The sequence below is a fragment of the Rhinoderma darwinii genome, chromosome 7 (genome assembly GCF_050947455.1).
Source record: "Rhinoderma darwinii isolate aRhiDar2 chromosome 7, aRhiDar2.hap1, whole genome shotgun sequence".
NCBI classification, from domain to species: domain Eukaryota; kingdom Metazoa; phylum Chordata; class Amphibia; order Anura; family Rhinodermatidae; genus Rhinoderma; species Rhinoderma darwinii.
The window spans coordinates 135,275,906-135,296,055 of NC_134693.1; the positions used below are offsets into that span (position 1 = coordinate 135,275,906).

The window sequence follows — 20,150 nt, forward strand, 5'->3', positions numbered from 1 at the left end:
TAACCATCTCCTAGAATACTTTTTTTCTCCCTCTGTACACTGTTTATACATAGCAGAGAGAACAGGATAAGGAACTGGCTTACAAGTCTCCTTTAAGACGTCAGGCTTGAGGCATTAGTGCTGTGTAAACATGAACCCGTCTGATTCCACCGTCAGAGTTTACACATTGTACAGAACAGACCTAAATATTTATAAGTACATCCTGTCCTTCCCCTATAGGAACCGTGTGGAATACGCAGCAAAGGTCCCACAGTTGTATCAGAAACTTGATAAGTCCCTTCTGGCCTGCAACAGCTTAAGTTGTGTTAAGAGAATGCCAACGTGCTTTGTATGGCCAGTCAATGTGCACACCGTGTGCCAACTACCAGCCTCTATCTAGAAAATGTCACATATCCTTTCAGACGGACTCATTAGCACCTCATGAAGATACAGATCAGTGTGATGGTGAGCAGGTCACGACAGGGTGCCAGGCCAGTTACTTCTCCATCAAGGGCTGGAAATACTACTCTATTACAGCAGTCTAGCGCTCACGGCAGCAGATGAACCTCTTGTTAGTATGACTGATAAAGGACGTCCATGTCGCTCTATAGCCGGCCATTTCCACACAATCAAGCCGCCTAACGCTGCTGTATAAGGGGTCTTGCTACAAGGGTTAAGGCTGAGGAGTCACATTCCGCTTCATCTGCAGGAATTATGAACATGGAAACAGGCAAATATCATTACCGATTACCATATGCCATTATGCTGCCAAGCCCTTTAATTATTAACATGCCAACAGAGTCACGTCAGGTTGGGAGACTGAGGTTACACATCACAAAGAGGTGATGAGCGGAGGGCATGAGGACCACAACAAAGAATCCTTCACCACATATAAGGGTACAGCCTGAATAACAATATACTCAGGAATATCAGTGAATGGCTATGATCCGATAAGATTACGGAGTGCTGCCTAGGGAGTGAATCGCCCAGGATACCCGACAGCGGGCACAGACATGGTTCCTATTCACGTACTGCCATGGACAGCCTCACAAAATAATATGTTTCCGTGTAAACCATTTTGAGGGCCATAACTTTTTTATTTGCTGGAGTGTTCACACGGCGGAATCCCCCGCAAAATTTCAGTCAGACACTTTTTACAGCCAGCTGATTTTTTTCAGCTAGCGGGAAAAAGTAGTGTCCTGCTCGATCTTCGGAAGGATTTAGTCCAAATCTCCCATTGAACGCAATGGGAGAAGGAATTCTCCGCCACACAAAGTCCACCGTGTGAACTTACCCTTATGATGGTTTATTTTTTGCAGGACGAGATGTGATTTTTTTTAGAAGTACAGTTTTGGGATACATACGACTTAAAAATCAAATAAAAATTCTACCATTGTTTTACCGGCGGTCAGACACCCACCTTTCATTATTTTTCACCCTTCCTGTGGATAGGTCAAAAAAATATTGATTATGGGAAAATCCCTAAGTGCTAATGACCGCAATCTAAGGGATTAGACCATTAGATCTCTCTGATCCAGGCCATTAGACCAGGGTGTCAGCTCTAGAATACAGCTGCCGCAAGCAAATAATGGCTAGTATAGCGGTTCGCGGGAACAACATACTATTAGGGGCAAGGGGCTTAAAATGAGGCTGGAGCAATGACCAGCTATTATCAGAAGCAGCTTTGTCCGGCAGCAGACCCTGCAGGGGCAGTGTGGCATTACATGGTAGGTATTCAAATGAGCGGGTCCATCAGAGCAGCTCTCCATTCTGGCACATAAAGCAAGGTCCCAAGTAGGGGACCCCCTCCATGACATCCAAATGCCATAACAGGTCACACGGCCAGGAGTTGTCATTGTGAGAATGCATTTAAAGGGGGGTTTTTCCTACAAACATTTATGCCATAGTATTTGATGGGAAACTGTCTGATCAACCACTAAGGCCCCATGCACACGACTATTTTTCTAACGTAATTACGGACCCATTCATTTCTATGGGCTACGGACACCTTTTCTTATTTTTACGCATGGGTGTCCATTCCGTAGAAATGATACGTAAAATATAGAATGTTATTCTTGTATTCTTGTCCGTAATTACGTCACGGATTCCCCATAGAAGTCTATTGGCGTTTCCGTAATTAAGGACAGCTACGGATGTGCACCCGTAGCCATCTAATTATGGAAGCATTGCTAATCGACGCCAGGTGTGCAGATGTTGCACATCGTGGTTTTCTTTTTTGCGGATCCGTATATACGGATGCATTATGGATCGTATTCGCGGATACGTTGCAGAGGACTACGGATCCGTATTTACGGACAGTATTTATGGATGGATGAAAATACGGACGTGATCATGGGGCCTAATCCTGAGTTCAGGGGCGCTCAATTCCCATTGTAGTACCCCATCATGAGACAATCACTTCAACCTGTCTGATTCTTTGTTCCAGGTGTCGGGCAGCTCCATCCCAAGGTGTCAAACGGCACAATTCATTCTCTACAACCACTTAAGTACCAAAACCAAAGCCCACTTGCTCAATAAAATAAATGAAGACAGACGCTACAGGAGATTAAATAAAATAATGCAATAGTTTCCAATAGTTTTGGATTTTTTGCGACAGTGCTATAGGAAACCACTGTGGACGCCTCGCAGTAGTCCTGCAATTTTTTTTACGAGTTACCCTGTAATCTGAGCCTTATTCTACCCACATGAGAAATGGGCACATCAATTACAGGCAAAGAAGATGATCTATGGGCCCGTGCAAATCCCAGAAAATCCCCCAAGATTAGAAGTTACATGATGTCCTATGACCATAATTACAGACGTTTCGTAAGCCTGCAACATTTCATGAATCAATTCCTAACATAACATCCAAACAATGGTAACGCTGTCAAAATTACAATACAATTCCCACATCCAAGACTTTTACAGTTTACATTATTTGCTTTAGTGATGGGAGTCACGCAGAAGAACAGGTTAACGTCACGGGTGGGGAATAATTATATGAACCCCCACCCCATTCATAATAAAGGATGGAGGGAGTGGTCACTGGTGACATACAGATGAGGTCACATTATATAAACCACCAGCCCCAGCTGCCAATCCTCAGTGCAGCGAACAGCATCGTCCAATAAGATTACAACCCGCAGCATCCCAGCCACTGATACAAAGACTTCACCCCAATTAGATGAGTTGCACTTCTGGGTATTGACAGATTCTGGAAAAAAAAAAGGTTTCAACAAGTGATCCAATGAAAAGTTGGTTGGAAACCATCGTATGGTCACCGCACACAAAGCCCGGCTCCACGGCGACATATCGCACACGACGTGTTGCGATCTCATAATACGCTACCTCCAATAGTAGTCGGTAGGGAGGGGAGAGGGGGGGTATTCAATAGGTTTTAAGCTACGATGGCAAAAACAATCTGGATTATTTGCAATATCGCAGCTGCATGACATCACATGTACACAAGCAAAGCAAGTCCATAGAAACACATTACGCACAATATCACAATGCGTTTTTCCATTATTGCGCACGTATAATGGCCTTGTGGCGACGCTTATCAACGCTCATCTCAGTTTAATGAACTTTGAAGCTTCAGTTAATTAAAGCAGGCCAGAAACGCGGCAGCTTAGCGAATACGGGTCACAATCAGCTCGATAACTTCACGTACCGATTGTCAGGACTGTTCTCTATGGAAAAATCATTACAGTACAACAATATATCCATATGCTGCTTTAAGGGGGACTCAACCTAAATTTATCTTGACTAGAGACACGGTCAGCCATATCCCCCACCCTTTAATATGAGACGCGCACGGTACAACCCCTTTTTATTAGAAAGATCCCTGATGATAGACGTTCGATGCTGGGACCCCCAACCATCAGCTTAAATCTGTGGGAGAATCCAGCAGCAAGTGTTCAATTCCTCTGCAGCGCCACCACAGGAGAAGTGAAGCATTACACATTTCTCATTGAAACGAATGGGCTGTTCATAGGAACATCCTCAGCGGCACATAAAAGGTTTCGGATGCCCCCCGATTACCTGGATAATAAATTGGATTCCATTAGAAGGAAAAACAGATTGATCACCTGATTTAGGAGGGATTATTGTGATGTCTAGGGTCAGGCTTAAAGGGGAAGTGCACCCTAACATGTCACCAAATGAGCTTGCTGCAGATCTATGATGTGGGACTTGGATTTTAGGGCTGGGGTCTCTTCCAATGGGAACGTTTATTTGCAGACACAGATCTCATTTTCTGACATGTCAAAAAAATTATGGCTGCATTTCCCCTTTAAGAATAATTTACCAGGTACAGGCATGCTGGAGAGCTACAAGTTAATGACACAGATCTATGACAGCTCTGACTGACAGCTGGGAGGTTCTGTAGCAGCCAGTGACCCCGGCTGTTCCTGGGATACCAGACAAGGGTCAGGGGCCTAAGTGCCTCAGTCTAGGGGGGCTCCAAGAGGTAATCCAGACCCCAGCCCCGGCCTCTTACGTTCAAAGTCAGAGTCATCGTCCTCCTCGTCGTCTTCCTCCTCGTCCCCGTTAGACTCGGTCTGCATGGGCTCCCCGTCAAAGTTGACCCCACGGCTGTGAGGCCGTTGAGCTGCGGCAGCCCCGGCGCCATCCTGCAGCCGCTTCTCCTGGAGCCGGGTGAAGTATTGCACGGCGAAATCGACCAGATCGTGAGGTCTCTGACGTAGAACCTCCACCGTGTAACCCTGCAGCAACTCCGTCAGGCCGGGCGGAATCTCGATGCTCATCGTCCCCCGGGGGGCTGCTCCGTCACCGGTTCCCCGTATAGACACACACCGTAACCTCACCGGACCGGAGGAGTCTTCCCCTCCCTTCACGTATAAACCCCCCTCCCTCCCCCCTGTTACACACGCACAGCGGCCGCTGGGGGGACTGAGGCGGCGGCAGCTCCGGGCTTCACCTCACACACAGCCTAAAAGGACCGGTAAGCGCAACGCGCACTGATCCTGCTAAACCAAGAGGAGGGGAGGTGGAGCGGCTCTGGGTGTGCGCGCAGCGGGAGGGCGGGAAAAAGGGGGTTGGACTATTGGAGTAGAGGGAGGGACGCATCACTGACGTCACGAACATTTCTTCCGCTGGGACTAATTTTTTTAATTTATGTGAGGGACTGAAGAAGGAAAGAGGGGCGTGGCGCGGAAAAGGGGGCGGTAGGTTTATTTGCATGAAAAGACTCCGCCCATTAACATTGAACCAATCAGGATAAAACCTCTGGTGTGTTACCACGCCCCTTTGACGTCAGAACCAGCGTTTGGCCTTGAGCGATGTCAGTGTGGTTTATTGGCTGGCAGTGCCAGGCAGGGAGCTGCAGGGGCAGGAGGAGGATGGGGGGGGGCTGTAATATTATTATAGAAAACCTGCCATTGAGGATATACACAGGTTCTGGAGCTACAAGTCACAACATGTCACGACAGAACCTGAAAGGGAAATTAGTTTGCCCCAATTCGATACAACTGGGTAAGGGCATTGTGATGCCTTGGTCTCGGCAAAACATATGCATTGAATTTTACGCCCCTGCCGGAAATTTTTTTGTATCAATTTATCATATATTGGGGATCAGGGCGACATGGGTCATGTGATGAAGAAAATCGCCATGACGCTTATGACATCGCAGCGAATGATAGCCTAGGTGGTCGTTCTGCGACATGCCACCTAACACGACTGCAAAAACTCCAAACTTGCTGGATTTTGGATCGCACGTGAAATGGCTTTTCATAGACAGCAATGTAAATTGCGTGCAACCGTGCGGCAGGTCTTTATAAGGTCATGGAAAAAAAAACAGTCGCGGTGGCGTGCAACTGGCACACAAATCGCGCCAAAAAAAAAGCAGCGAGACTTTAAGGCGACACCTTTTATTTTTTCGTACGACGCTCACGTCATTTATAGGCACCAGCCACATGCAGCCATCCATGGTATGCAGGTTATTTTCCCGTTTTCTTTTTTTTTTTTTGCGTGCTACTCCACGACCCCGTGTGAACCCGGCTGAATGCAGTCTTACTTTTACAAGCAATCGCACCGGAGCAGTAAATACTGATCCCATAAAAGACGCAGTATTCTGCATAATGTCTCTGACCAGCCGGCCGGGGGAACAAATATTCCCATCTATTCCAATATTGTGCGGCATTGGGTGTGAAAGACGAGCGGCGACGAGCAGCTGGTTACCATAAGCAATTATCAGGTTGAGAGTGAATGCAAATTGCCTATTACGCCGAGCGTTATCCGTGCTGTGACATCATGCAGAAAAAAATACGCCGGAGCGAAAACCCATCACCGAGAACTAAGTGGTGAGCAGCGCTGAGGAGGCCGAGCACGTCAAGCAGCTGTTTATTGTAGGAAAACATCACAATTCCAGTCTTCAACCCAAATATCGATCGAAAATCTCGGAAAATAATAAACAAAATGCCAAGATTACGTCGTTTTATTAAATTTAAAAAAAAGAAAAGTGGATGCATTATTATAGGGATTGACATTATGCCCAAGGCACATGCTGAGGATCTAGATTTTAAAGGTCTGAGGGACCCTCTAAGGAATCATTAAAATGCTGATTTTACTTGAGGTTCCAAAAAAAAAAAGGAATGGCTTCCAGGAGAGGGAACAAAAAGAAAGGTTTGAGAATTTTTTTTCATCCTTTTTGGGGCATCTGTTCCCCTAAACCTCCAACCACAGCTCTGTTACCCCCATTATTGAAACCGCTCAGTATGGGAGGGACTGCAGCGTGATTGACAGCTCGGCTAGGAATGTAAAGGTCCTGTGATGTCACAGTACCGTCTGCGTTGTTTTTGAATTACTTCTATTGGAGTAAGGCATTATTCACACAGTGCAGTTTTGGTGCAGTTTTATTATGCACTTTTTGAAGCCACAACTAGGAGTGGATCGTAATGGGAAGGGAAGTATATAGGAAAGATTCTACTTCTCTTCTTTTTTTTTTTAAAGGGTAACTAAACGTTTGACAAACTTCTGAGATGTCATAGTGACATGTCAGAAGTTTTGATTGGTGGGGGTCCGAGCACTGAGACCCCCACCCTGACACTGAGACCCCCACCTAAAACGAAGCGAGAGAAGCGCTCGTGTGAGCCACTTCGTGTCTGTTCAGCTTTTTCCGGAAATCAACGTATCGGAGTATCTGCTCAATAGAAAGTCTATAAGCCCGTACTCCGATACATCGGCTTTCCAGAAAAACCTGAACAGAAACAAAAGCTTCTGCTGCTTCGTTTTAGCAATTGGTGGTCTCACCAATCAAACTATGACATCTCTGAAGTTTGTCAAACGTTTAGTTACCCTTTAATGCACTCCTGGTTGTGGATTCAAAAACTGCACTGTGTGAATATGCACTTACGAAAACAACCCCGCTCCCATGTCTGAGATGGGAATACCCCTTTCATTCTAAAGGTAAACTGCACCCTCTCTACTACAAGTAGGATCATGGAGCACTATCTATGTGACTCAAATAGAGCAGGAACTATGAATTTCTGCAAAGCCTGGGTGACTCAATGACTAAATGATAGCTGTTAAAAATGGCTGCTATCAGTATCTGACTACAAAAGCATAACTGGCTGACACAGGAATAAGACAGCCCACGGTGAAATAAATACAAGAGTTTATTGTAGCAAAGACTTAGACAGATTTAAATGATGGCTGCCTAGTTGGATGAAATTATTTATTTCAGAAATGATCGTGTTCTGTAAGGAAGCAGCACTACATTCTACTCTGCTGCAGCCTACAAATGTTACGCAGGGATCTGGACAAGTGGATGAAGAGGTTATGTTAGGCCGCCAAATGTCATGTAGCGGTGATTAATATCCAGCGATGCTGACGCCCAGTTCACTATGTTCTCCTGCTTTTTTCTTTTCACAACAACTGGGAATGAATGAGAGTGATGTAATTACAGGTGAGCGGCAAAGTCAGAGGGAAGGAGGCCGTGAGACGCGAGGGTGACGTGATCCTTCGCCAGGATGATATAAGGTCATATCGGGCACGCCGTCATCTTTCCAACATGGTGTTCATGTATATAGAAAGATAGACATACTAGGGGCTCATGCACACGGCCGTATGCTACGGATTCGTCATACAGCGCCCACAGAATTATATGCGCACATACTGTACCTCTATGTGTCTCCGTCCAAGAAAAATTGTAGCACGCGGCATTGCATGCTATGTAAGGAAGGTGATCTCCCCTAGAAGCATTTCCTCATGGTGACGTCATACGGTAACACACAAAACGGCATATTTGCTAACGCTGTCTAATATTTAGACAGCGTAAACTTAGACAAGGCAGTCAGAAGATGCGCCAAACTTTTTAAACTTGGCACATCTACACATACTTTTCACTTCACTATACCACTTCTTGGTAGCTTACTTTACGGCAGGTTTTTGGCACAAATTTGGTGCCCATCTCCTTTCCACTAAGCCACACGCCCTTTCTACACACTTTTGAAAAGCGTCTAGTGAGGCGCAAACTTCTGCTGCAGAACTCTGTCGCAACAACAATAGCAAAATGAATCAACGTTGCAAATAGTCTTGACTAATTGTTATTTTGTCTACAGCTCCGATACAGGCCTATATGTTTCCATGGTAACAGACAACAAACAAACCCTGTGTAGTCTGATCCTGTAATCATATTGCCTTCCATCCGTCTCCTACTTCTTGCTTATGAACCATTTGCATGTTACGGTAGTAAGAAGTAGTGGACTATGTAGAAAGTTTCAGAACTTGTAATTCTATAATAATTACGGTTTATTTGCTTTTAATTGAGTGTGTCCACTGGAGAGGAACGTCTTTATTGGACTTCGCCTCGTTAGTTTTACCCCGTGTACTTGTTCAGAATATACTTTTGCATTCATGACACCCACCATGCATCCATAACAATGTTATTTGTGACAAGTTGTCACAGCTCCGCCTCTTTAGCTGAATAATATGTTTGTTTTTTTTAAAAAAAGTTGTCCAATATAGAGAGACTCTTTTAGGGCATGAGAAGGTAATGGGGGGGAACTCCTATCAGGCAGGGACAAGAGCGCCATCTCCTGGCCAGGGCAAGGCTTTCACCATTAGCTGGTCATACACATTAATGTATGTCGGCCGAACCTGCCGATCTCGGCGGAAATGGCCGACCATCTAATATGTATGGCGGTGTCCCGACTCTCACACAGCATATCCGCCCTGGGCGCCACAAGGAATTCTGACCAAAAAAAACACACCAAATTGTGGTGTAGTTTTTTGTCCGAAATGACCGCTGCGGAAAGCCGCACGTAGAAAAAAAAACACATACCCCCTGACGTCCTGCAGACCGGCCTCCTGGGATAACGTATAATCCCATGCTACCGCTGCAGCTTGTTATTGGCTTCAGAGGTCACATGGGATGAAACGTCATCCCGGAGGGCGGCCTGGACGAAGAAACTTAGAATTCTGGGTAAGTAGAAGATAATTTTTTTTCTGAGTTGCGTTTTTGCGGTGGAATCGCTGCTTTTCCCCCGCAAAAACATGCAACATCCGCTATTTGCTGCAGATTTTACCTCCCATTGAATTAAGTGGGGAGAACCTGCAACACGAAAGCAGAGATTGCGCAAATACAATTGACATGCTGCGAATTAATAAACCGCACCGCAGGTCAATTTCTGAGTGTTTTTTCCACTCATTATTTACGCAGCGTGTGGAGATTTGTTAAAATCCCATCCACTCTGCTGCTACTGTATTATGCTGCGGATTTTACGCGACTAAATCCATTGCGGAAAATTTGCAGTATTTACGCTACGTGTGAACTTACCCTTCAGATGACTGTGCTATACGTCCGTGTGACGGCTGTTAAAACAACGGCCGTCACACGGACGCATGTGTTTTAATGGGGCCGTTCACATGACTGTTGCTTCAACGGACCGTGTAAAGGGTCCGTTGAAAAATAGAACATGTCCTATTTTGTTCAGTTTTCACGGATCCCTCGATAGACTCAAGTCAATGGGGATCCGTGAAAACGGGACCCGCACGGGGGCAACTCGGAGGTGAAAAACTGCAGTTTTTCACGTCCGAGTTTCCCCACGTTCGTCTGAATTCGGCCTTATAGCATACATCATGCAGTGTATAAAATGGTGTAGTTGCCCTTTAAGAAGTGATCCATTAGGATTGAGGATTATGGGAGAGGAAGTGATAAATTTTTTGCTAATTTATCTTATTTTGGGTGGAGATCGCCTTCCATCATCTTGTCCACTTGCTGTGTTATTCTAATAAGACCGTACTAGGACATAACAGGATCAAGTTGTATTTGATAAGAGGCATGCAAGCGATCCCCACAGGAAATGGACATTTACTATCAGCGTGCCAGTAGCGAGCCACTGGGAATAGACTCTGCGGGCTAAATGACATTTTCTGCGCTGTACCGGAAGACTATGTTTATCAGCGCTCCTCATGTGCAGCTCCCATGTCTGCCCTGGTTATTTCATCATACAATAATAATAACTTGCAAAAGCAAAATGATCGTTTTAGCCTCGGCACTGAGTAATAATAATTTCAGCATGGAAATTTTTAAAGCAGAATAACATGAGGAGTCACCTGTGCCAGGGAGAAAAAAAAAACGACTGTCATAAAGTGCTGGATTATCAAATATTCTGGATTATTGGACGATGATAGAAAGTATAAGAAGATTTACTACAAATAGAAGGGAAGGCACATCGCTAGGATATTCCATCATTTCCTTATCAGAATTAAAGGGGTTGTCCAGAATAAGAAAAACATGGCTGCTATCTTCCAAAAACAGCGCCACATCTGTCCACAGGATGTGTATGGTATTGCAGCTATGCTCAATTCACTTCAGTGAAGCTGAGCTGCAATACCAGACAAAACCCATAGACAGGCATGGTGCTGTAGAAAGCAGCAATGATTTTATAATCCTGGACAACCCCTTTAAAGACTAACAATGCGGGTCCTTTGCAGGAAAAAAACTAAAGGAACCTAGGCAGGTTGAATCCATAATATATGACTATGCATATGGTCTTGATTGCTCAAGGTATTAAGGGGTTGTATAAGGTTAGAAAAACATGGCTGCTTTTCTGCGGAAACAGTGCCACTCTTTTCCATGGGTTGTGTCTGAGCTGCAATACCACACATAGCCTACGGATAAGAGTGGCGCTGTTTCTTGAACGCAGCTAGCTATATTTTTCCAATCTGATGAACCTATCAGATCCACATCCCATTCACAGCAAGACTCCATTATGTGAAAGTTTTAAACAGACAGAGGCGTAACTTGAAACTGCTGGGCCCCAAACAGGCCCCTCAGCTATCACGCATCATTCATAATATTGTTCTCCTCATATGGGGCAGAGGGACCTTTAGGGCCCCGTCAAGTTTCTTGTTGTGGTGCGACCGCAGCCACTGCACCACCTTTAGCTAAACCCCTGAATAGAGACACATAATAAGGACATCAGATCCATCAACAGCAGCATGTTGACGGTTTCCAATTAGCTACAGGTTATTAAAGATGAAAAATGATTAGAAATAACATGAAGATATATGACTATGATGTTGGGGTTTGCAGTTACTATTTCTACATTGCTTTTCATTATCAGTTTTTTGACCTTGTAGAATTCTTTCTATTACATTTTTACAATAATCTCTGTCTCTTTTTTGTTTTACCGGCTCTTGCTCATTTCCAGTAAGTTTCACCTTTTGGACGACGGCCTGATGTATTTTTAGAAGCCGACAGTTTATGGAACAAAATGAATCTGTTTGTTTAAAGGAATGCGCTCAAAGCAAAGCTCGGTACAGAATCATGAACTAATGTTGGTTTAATTAAAGTAGTCACTAACACTGGAGGCAGTAATATCATGCTGAACTAATATTATCTGGGCAAGCTTAAAGGGGTTGTCTCAGATTGGAACCACCACGGTGATCGCGCAACACTGCCAGCTAGACAATTCCCCTGCAGTGGCCACTACAGGTCAAATGTAGTATTACATGGCAACCATTCAGATGAAAAGCTGACCGGATGACTGTCCGATAAAGCAACTGTCTGTTCGGGCTCATAGAGGGACCACCCTTCTATAACATCCATGTGCTCCCAATAGGGTATATGGGCAGGGGTTGTCCTCATGAGACAACCATTAAAGGAAATTAAAACTCTTTATGTCATACCTAAAGAAAAACCCCACTTTTAGACAACACTATTTCACAGTATAGATTTGCATGAAATACTGAATCATTGTAAATACTTTGCTATACATACCTTGGATTGATTTTGAGTTGTGATGTTTTCTGCTCTAGTCACATCCAAAGCAGCATTTAGATGTTTAGATGTCTAGATGTTTCCTATTACCATACAGAAGTGCATTGTGGGAGCTCAGCTGGCAGTTACATTATTCGAGCTAATAGCTAAACATTACAATTAATTATTTGTGGTAGAGCACCCCTTTATTGCCAGTCCACAGATCATTCCAAATCTGGGGCTCTACAAGGTGCTACAGAAGAGTTGCCCTTCTGCGACAATGCCAGCCTGGGAAACGTGCAACCAGAAAGTAAGGAAAACAATGTTATATAGGAAGAGGAACAGACTACACATTAAACGATGTGTGAAAAGATGCTTCCTCTGGCGGCTTCCTTCTCGTCATCGTGACCTCACTGTCCTCCTGATTGCTGTATTTCCTAGAACACAGTGACCAGCACTCAGTCCTTAATTTTTCGTACCCTACCGCAAAAAAAAGATGAGATTCCCATGTAGAGGAATGCATTTCCTCCTCCACCTGCCTTTTCCTGGGCAGCCGCATGGTTGGCCATTGACTATATATAGGGCTGACCATGATGCTACCACTTAGATCTAAAGATTGTCAGGGGTCGGACCTCCGCTAATCGGACATTGGTGCCAAATCCTAGCGATATGCCACCGATATTTATGATGAGTCTGAGACCGCCCCTTTAACGAGGATCTGTCCGCTCTCCTGATATGTCTATTTTAGTAAATACTTGTATTACTCATGAAATTACAATAGCGTTGAATCTTCTCTTACAACTTTATGATGTGCCGTTCCTCTGTTATTCCTCCTAGAAATTGATGAATGAATTGACAATTCTCCCTGTCAAAAGGGGCGTGGCCCTACACAGTCTCATTCTGGCAGCACTGATTGGACATTGTCAGTCTGTATAGGGACACACCTCCAACTGGTTACACCCAGCTATCAATTTATTAATACATTTCTAAGAGGAATAACAGAGGAATGGCACAAAGTTCTAACAAGAGATGCTCCAGAATTGTTAGATTATGTGGAATAAAAGTATTTACTAAAACAGACATGTCAGGAGAGGTGACAGGTCCTCTTTAATTACTGTATAATGTCAAGTTCTGCAATTTTCCCATATACCCTGTGTTTTAACTCACCACCAAGATCTCAAGTTGCTGTCAGTGATCAGAAATATTCTTCTTTATATCCAAAGGCTGAAAACCAGTCCTGATCATGTCATGCTGACACAGGTGCAGGGCTTGTTACAGTGTTCCCAGGGCTCTCTCTTGTAACGAGCCGTAAACCCGTGTCTGTTGGACATGATCAGGATAGGTTTTTAGCCTCTAGATGTAAATAAGAATGTATCCATTCATTGACGGCAAGCAGAGATCCAGAAAATACTGAAGAATTGAAAGTCTATTCGAAAGTTGCAGAACATTATACAATAAAAAAAAGCTTCATTTACGTTACATTTTTAACACTTCAAGAATTCTGTAACTTTTAGCATTAACGGAATAAAATTTTCCTCGGAAAAAATCGTATGCGAATCCACAGCAGATTCCGTGACAGAAATCCAAGACTAACCCTGGGATTTCTGCTGTGGATTTGCAGTACGATCTGATGTGGATCCACATGCGCATAAAGTCTCTATTACACCGGCCAATTTTGGCCGGTGCAGCGAGCAGCGAGCAGCGATCAACGAGTCATCTCGTTGATCGGTGCTCGTTTCCTCCTGTCACACGGAGCTATGGATGCAGATGAGCGGTCGTTACTCCGATTGCTCATCCCCTTACATTATTATCATGTCGGCAGCGCGTCTCCCTGTTTACACACCAAGATGAGATGCCGACGACGATAATATTTTACTTTTTAAAACGATACGACCCCCAGATGAGCCAGCGTTTGCTCGTTCATCTGCTGATCGTTGCCGTTTACACGGGGCAATTATCGGCAACGAGCGTTCTATGAACGATCGTTTGCCCGATAATTGGCAAGTGTAAAACCCTCTTTAGCCTTACTTATTGGGGCTAATCTGCCAGTGGCTGCCTGCCAAGTAATTGCAGACAGAATCTGCAGCAGAGCCTCTGACGCAGATGTGAACAGAGCCTTACAGGGACGAATGCCCGAAACACTGGCATTGGGTATTTAATTAAGAATTACGTGGTAATATCTTTGCTACCCATTCCACAAGCGTTGCACTTGCAATGAAACTGGAGTTATATGAACGCCAAGTGATGTTTACTGGCGAGACCTTGTAACCAGAAACCACGGAAGTCTCTCTGTACTTTACAGATAAGTATTTTTATCAAAAGCCACATTCATTAAAGAGAAGATACTGCCCTACACAACATCTACACAATCCTCATTTGCCTTCACGTACTGAGTCATCAGAGCAAAATGTTTCATATAAATATTTTCCTCATCATCCTGAGCTTATATACAGTGTAAAAGGAATTAATATATACAGTATCTATGTCTGCAGAGCACTAAATAGTATTAAAGGGGTTCTCCGCTTTGGACAATCTTTTTTTGTTAGGGCCGCTCCGTGTGGCTGTAGCCTGACACGGTCGCAACGCGGCCAACAACCGCGCCGGCACCATGTAGGAGCGGCTGACAAATACCTCGTTAAGAGGTATTCCGGTTATCGGCGCATGCGCACTGCCGCTCCATTCATTCTCTATGGGAGCGCCGGAGATAGCCGAGTGCAGTGTTCGGCTTTTTCCGGCGCTGCCATATGGAATGAATAGGGGGTAAGTTGTTGTAATTTGCAAAACCGTGCGGCCATAAAGGGTGTATTAATTCATGGCCGCACGATTTTGCAGATAAAGGGACGGTTTACCCGCGTTAACATGCGGCCACTAATAGGCTGTTTGACAGCCGCACCAAAGATGGTGCCGGCGCGGTTGTTGGCCGCGTTGCGACCGTGTCAGGGCCGCTCCATGTGGCCTTACCCTTAGAAGGGTCCCCTGACAATAAGCTGATCACAATGAGTGCTTCTGCTGGGTCCTTCAGTGATCGACTGCAATCTGTGGCGGAATATATTAGCAAGTGTTCAGTTTCTCTGCAGCGCCACCACAGGGAAAATAATGCATTACACATTTCTCATTGAAATCAATGGGTTGTGTATTGTGTGAGGCTGGGTTCACACGACCATGTTACGTCCGTAATGTACGGAACGTATTTCGACCGGAAGACCCGGACCGAACACACTGCAGGGAGCCGGGCTCCTAGCATCATAGTGATGTACAATACTAGGAGTCCCTGCCTCTGCGTGGAACTACTATCCCGTACTGTAATCATGATTACAGTACGGGACAGTTGTCCTGCAGCGAGGCAGGGACTCCTAGCATCGTACATCACTATGATGATAGGAGCCCGGCTCCCTGCACTGTGTTCGGTCCGGGTCTTCCGGCCGAAATACGTTCCGTACATTATGGACGTAACATGGTCGTGTGAACCCAGCCTGAATGTTCGAGGTCCTCCAGATGTGAGAGATGTTCTTCGTTACTGCTCTCCCTTCTGGCTTATAGATGAGGGTCTTGAATGGGGAACCTTTCTCTAGAAGCTCAGAATTGCCCAATATGCAACAAGATAAGTGATTTTCTAAACCAGACAACTGGGTGACATCTAATATGTTTTCCATTACAGCTGCCTCAAATAGCTGGGGATGCATTATTATTACTATTATTATTATTACTATTATTAAATCCTGTTGCTAACATAGCACCAACGTATTCTGCAGCGCTGTACAGTGATTGTCACCATTCAAGTCACTCCTTATCCCTAATGGGGGACTCACAGTCTAATTTCCCTGCCTCAGACACACACCTTTTTTTTAGGAAGTCAATTAACCTCTTAGTCTGTGGAGGCCCATGGGCAAACATGTGCGGAACCCCAACATTACTGTCATATCTGCCAAAATAACTGTCTAGTGACTAAATAATGGCACCATATAGTGCCAAATAACCTATACAGTCTACATGATAGTGTCATTCAATAAACACATAAGAGTGCCATAAAATAACAGTGTTAGGCTGGATTCACACGAGTGTGTGCGTTTTGCGCGCGCAAAAGGTCTGCAAAACCTCCGTGTTTCAGCAACATATCATGCGTGGCTGCGTGATTTTCGCGCAGCCGACATCCTTATGACACTCTGTTTCTATGTTTGTAAACAGAAAAGCACGTGGTGCTTTTCTGTTTTCATTCATAGTTTTGACTACTGTAGTGCGCATCACACGTCCGTGTGCCGTGCGCGGTTTTCACGCACCCATTGACTTCAATGGGTGCGTGATGCGCGAAAAACGGGCAAATATAGGACATGTCGTGAGTTTTACGCAGCGGACACATGCTGCGTGAAAATCACTGACAGTCTGAACGGCCCCATTGACTAACATAGGTCCGTGCGACGTGCGTGAAAATCACGCGCGTAGCACGGACGTATTATACGTTCGTCTGAATAAGCCCTTATGGAGTGCTGAAAGAGGACCTGTCACTGAATCATAAAAGTAGAACTGGTTAACTGACCTGAATAGCGCTGTCGTCCTGATTCCAGCGGCGTTTTTCTTTTTTTCCTGGACCCCCCCCATTCCAGAGTTACGGCCCACTGTTGTGATAGCTCCCTTTGTGCTAATTTACTGTAGTTAGCCAATGGGGCGGAGCTAGTTTCCCTACCCATAATGCTGACCAATCAGCAAGAGGCAGCTTAAAGAGAATCTGTCACTAGTTTATTAATTCCCTATCTCCTATCTAATCGAATAGGCGCTTTGCTGCTGATAACTATAGTGTAACTTTTTTTTTTTAAACATTTATTATTTGCAAAGTTATGAGCATTTTTCTAAATATGCTAATTTGGCTCTAATAGCCAAATGGGAGGTGACTCTTTCTTTTCACACTGGGCGATGCAATGTTTTCTGTATGACGCTATCCAATTATCATACAGCTTCCCCCCCCATGCCTGCCCAGCAGCAGTGTGATCATATAGTATACAGCTTCTATATCTGACTGTGTATTCAACTAGTAATATCTCTGGTTGTTGCACAGCTAGAACCTGCGATCCTGGTGTCATATGAGAGAACAGATTCTTATCTTTCATATGCCACCAGAACCGCTGTTCTAGGTGGTCCACAGCCCAAGATATGGTTATTTGAAGTGCTCCCCCGTCCCTCCAGCCTCAGTCTCTCACACTGTGTGAAGCAGCTTCATGCTGATAGGATGGCGTCAAGAGGATGTGAGGAAGCTCCACCTCAGAAGAATCGCTGCTGTTGACGTCCACTTGACAAATATAGGCTCATTTGCATATTTAGAAAAAACTCATAACTTTTAAAATAAAATACTTTTTGGAACACAATTTTCGCTATTGTTATCAGTGTGACAGCGCCTGTTAGACTAGCCAGGAGATAGAGAATTACTAAACTAGTGACAGATCCTCTTTAAAGGGGTTTTCCACCTTCTGACAACTGATGACCTATCCACCGGACAGGTCATCAGTATAGCATCAGTGCGGGTCCGACACCCGGACCCCGCACCATTAAGCTGCTCCGTTGGCCTGCGGGCACCGGATGTTATGGCACATAATGCTATGTATGGAGACGGAAGCAGTTGGCTCCGTACATACCATAGCAGTCGTGCTGCAGTGCTGCTCCTATATACAGTACTGCAGCTCAGCCGCTATTCCGTGGCCGGAGCTAACTGCTTCCGGCATGTACCTCCAATGCACGAAGGAACCAGACCAGCTGATCTGTGCTGGGTCTGGGTGTCGGACCCCCACAGATCATATACTGATGACCTATCCGGTGCTTTTTCTCCTTTATTCCTTGTAAAAATTGAAAATGTCCATGTTTTATCAGAAAAATGTGTAGCTTTTCAATTTCATGGCCTAATTCCACTAAATTCTGCAAAAACCTGTGGGGTCAAAATGCTCACTATACCCCTCGATAAATTCCTTGAGGGGTGTAGTTTCCAAAATGGGGTTACTTTTGGGTGGGTTTCCACTGATTTGGTCCCTCAGGGGCTTTGCAAATGTGACATGACACCCGAAAACCATTGCAGCAAAACTTGAGCTCAAAAAGCCAAATGGTTCTCCTTCCCTTCTGAGCCCGGCCATGGGTCTAAACAGCAGTTTATTACCACATATGGGTTATTGCCGAAATCGGGAGAAATTGCTTTTCAAATGTTGGCGTGTTTTTTTCCTTTATGCCTTGTAAAAATTGAAAATTTCTACGTTTTATTGGAAAAAATGTAAATTCATGGCTTCATTCCACTAAATTCAGCAAACAAAATGTGGGGTCAAAATCCTTTGAGGGGTGTAGTTTGCCAAATGGTGTCTTTTTGGCGGTTTCCATTGTTTTGGCACCACAAGACCTCTTCAAACCCGACATAGTGCCTAAAATATATTCTAATACAAAAAAGGCCCCAAAATCCACTACGTGCTCCTTTGCTTCTGAGGCCGGTGGTCAGTCTATTAGCACACTAGGGCCACATGTGGGATATTTCTGAAAACTGCAGAATCTGGGCAATAAATATTGAGTGGCATTTTTCTGGTAAAACCTTCTGTGTTACAGTAAAAACGGTCTCAGAATCGCTTGGATTGGTAAAAGCATTCCAAAGTTATTACCACATAAAGTGACACACGTCAGATTTGAAAAATGGGGCTGCGACCTGAACGTGTCAACTAGTCCATGTCCCTAAGGGGTTAAATACTAATGTGACAGGCGCTGTGATATAAGTTTAGAACAGGGTGGCGGCCTAGGGGAAATTACCCATAATCCGACGCTGGCTATAAACTTTCTATTATTGAACATTTTAATAGAACATGACATATAGCGGAGCCTCGACATGAGGTAACCACCCAAATGGTCAACAGGGATACTAACATATCTGAGCAAATTCTCAAAATATCAGGAATCCCGGCTATAAATTTACATGAATTTTACCAGACTATAAACTGCGTTTTGTATGTAGACTGCAGACTTCTATAAACAGCAGCCTGTAGTCTGGCAGAAAAAAAAACTAAATATTTATTTAAAATTTGAGGTATACAAGGGCGTCTCAATGTCATTTACATAAGTATCATTTAATTATCAGTTGGAACCAAGTAAAAATATGACTTCACATAGTAATTAGCGTAGAGGTCACTCCCTGGAATCTCCCCAATTGTTATGGAAACATCTCTAATCCCCATGAAACTTTCCATCAGTTTCACTGTCGTGTAACATGCAAAAAACACATTACTCGAAGGGATTATTAAAATAACTGCGCGCCATGGAAGACAAAATCTCAGACAGGCCAAATACTTTGGAAATTTGACCACAGGCAGCAAATCATTTGCAGATTGTAGATGCGCAGGAGTCCCGTCTGGAGAGGATGCTGAAGAGGAGCGGTCAGGAACGACGTGACAAGTCTCAGTGTATGGCCCCATGCACACGACCGTAAAAAAATCTCCGTAATTGCGGACCGTAAAACGGTTCTACTGGCCGCGGAAATCTTTCCGTATCGCTACGGATGGGTGTCCGTGCCGTAGAACTGTGCCGGGAAATATGGAGCATGTCCTAGTTTTCGTATTTTACGGGCTGTGCTACCATATTTCACGCGGGCCGTGATTACGGGCACGGTCGTGTGCATGAGGCCTTATTCTCCGCTTGAATCAGTTGAGACCTTTAGGGTATGTTCACACGGCCAAATTTCAGACGTATACGAGGCGTATTTTGCCTCGTTTTACGTCTGGAAATACATCTGAAATACGTCGGCAAACATCTGCCCATTCATTTGAAAGGGTTTGCCGACGTACTGTGCAGACGACCTGTCATTTACGCGTCGTCGTTTGACAGCTGTCAAACGACGACGCGTAAAAATACAGCCTCGTCAAAAGAAGTGCAGGACACTTCTTTGGACGTTTTTGGAGCTGTTTTCTCATAGACTCCAATGAAAACAGCTCCAAAA

At 44.6% G+C, this 20,150-nt stretch overlaps 1 protein-coding gene across 1 annotated transcript in view; it reads right to left on the minus strand.

The window, feature by feature from the left end:
- Positions 1 to 5,006, minus strand: part of PRKAR2A (protein kinase cAMP-dependent type II regulatory subunit alpha) — a 32,776-nt gene extending 27,770 nt beyond the window's left edge. Inside the window, exon 1 of the mRNA XM_075831757.1 lies at positions 4,478 to 5,006. Within this exon, the coding sequence (XP_075687872.1) occupies positions 4,478 to 4,745 (268 nt within the window). The 5' untranslated portion in view covers positions 4,746 to 5,006. The remainder of the gene's footprint in view (positions 1 to 4,477) is intronic.
- Positions 5,007 to 20,150: the final 15,144 nt, after the last annotated feature.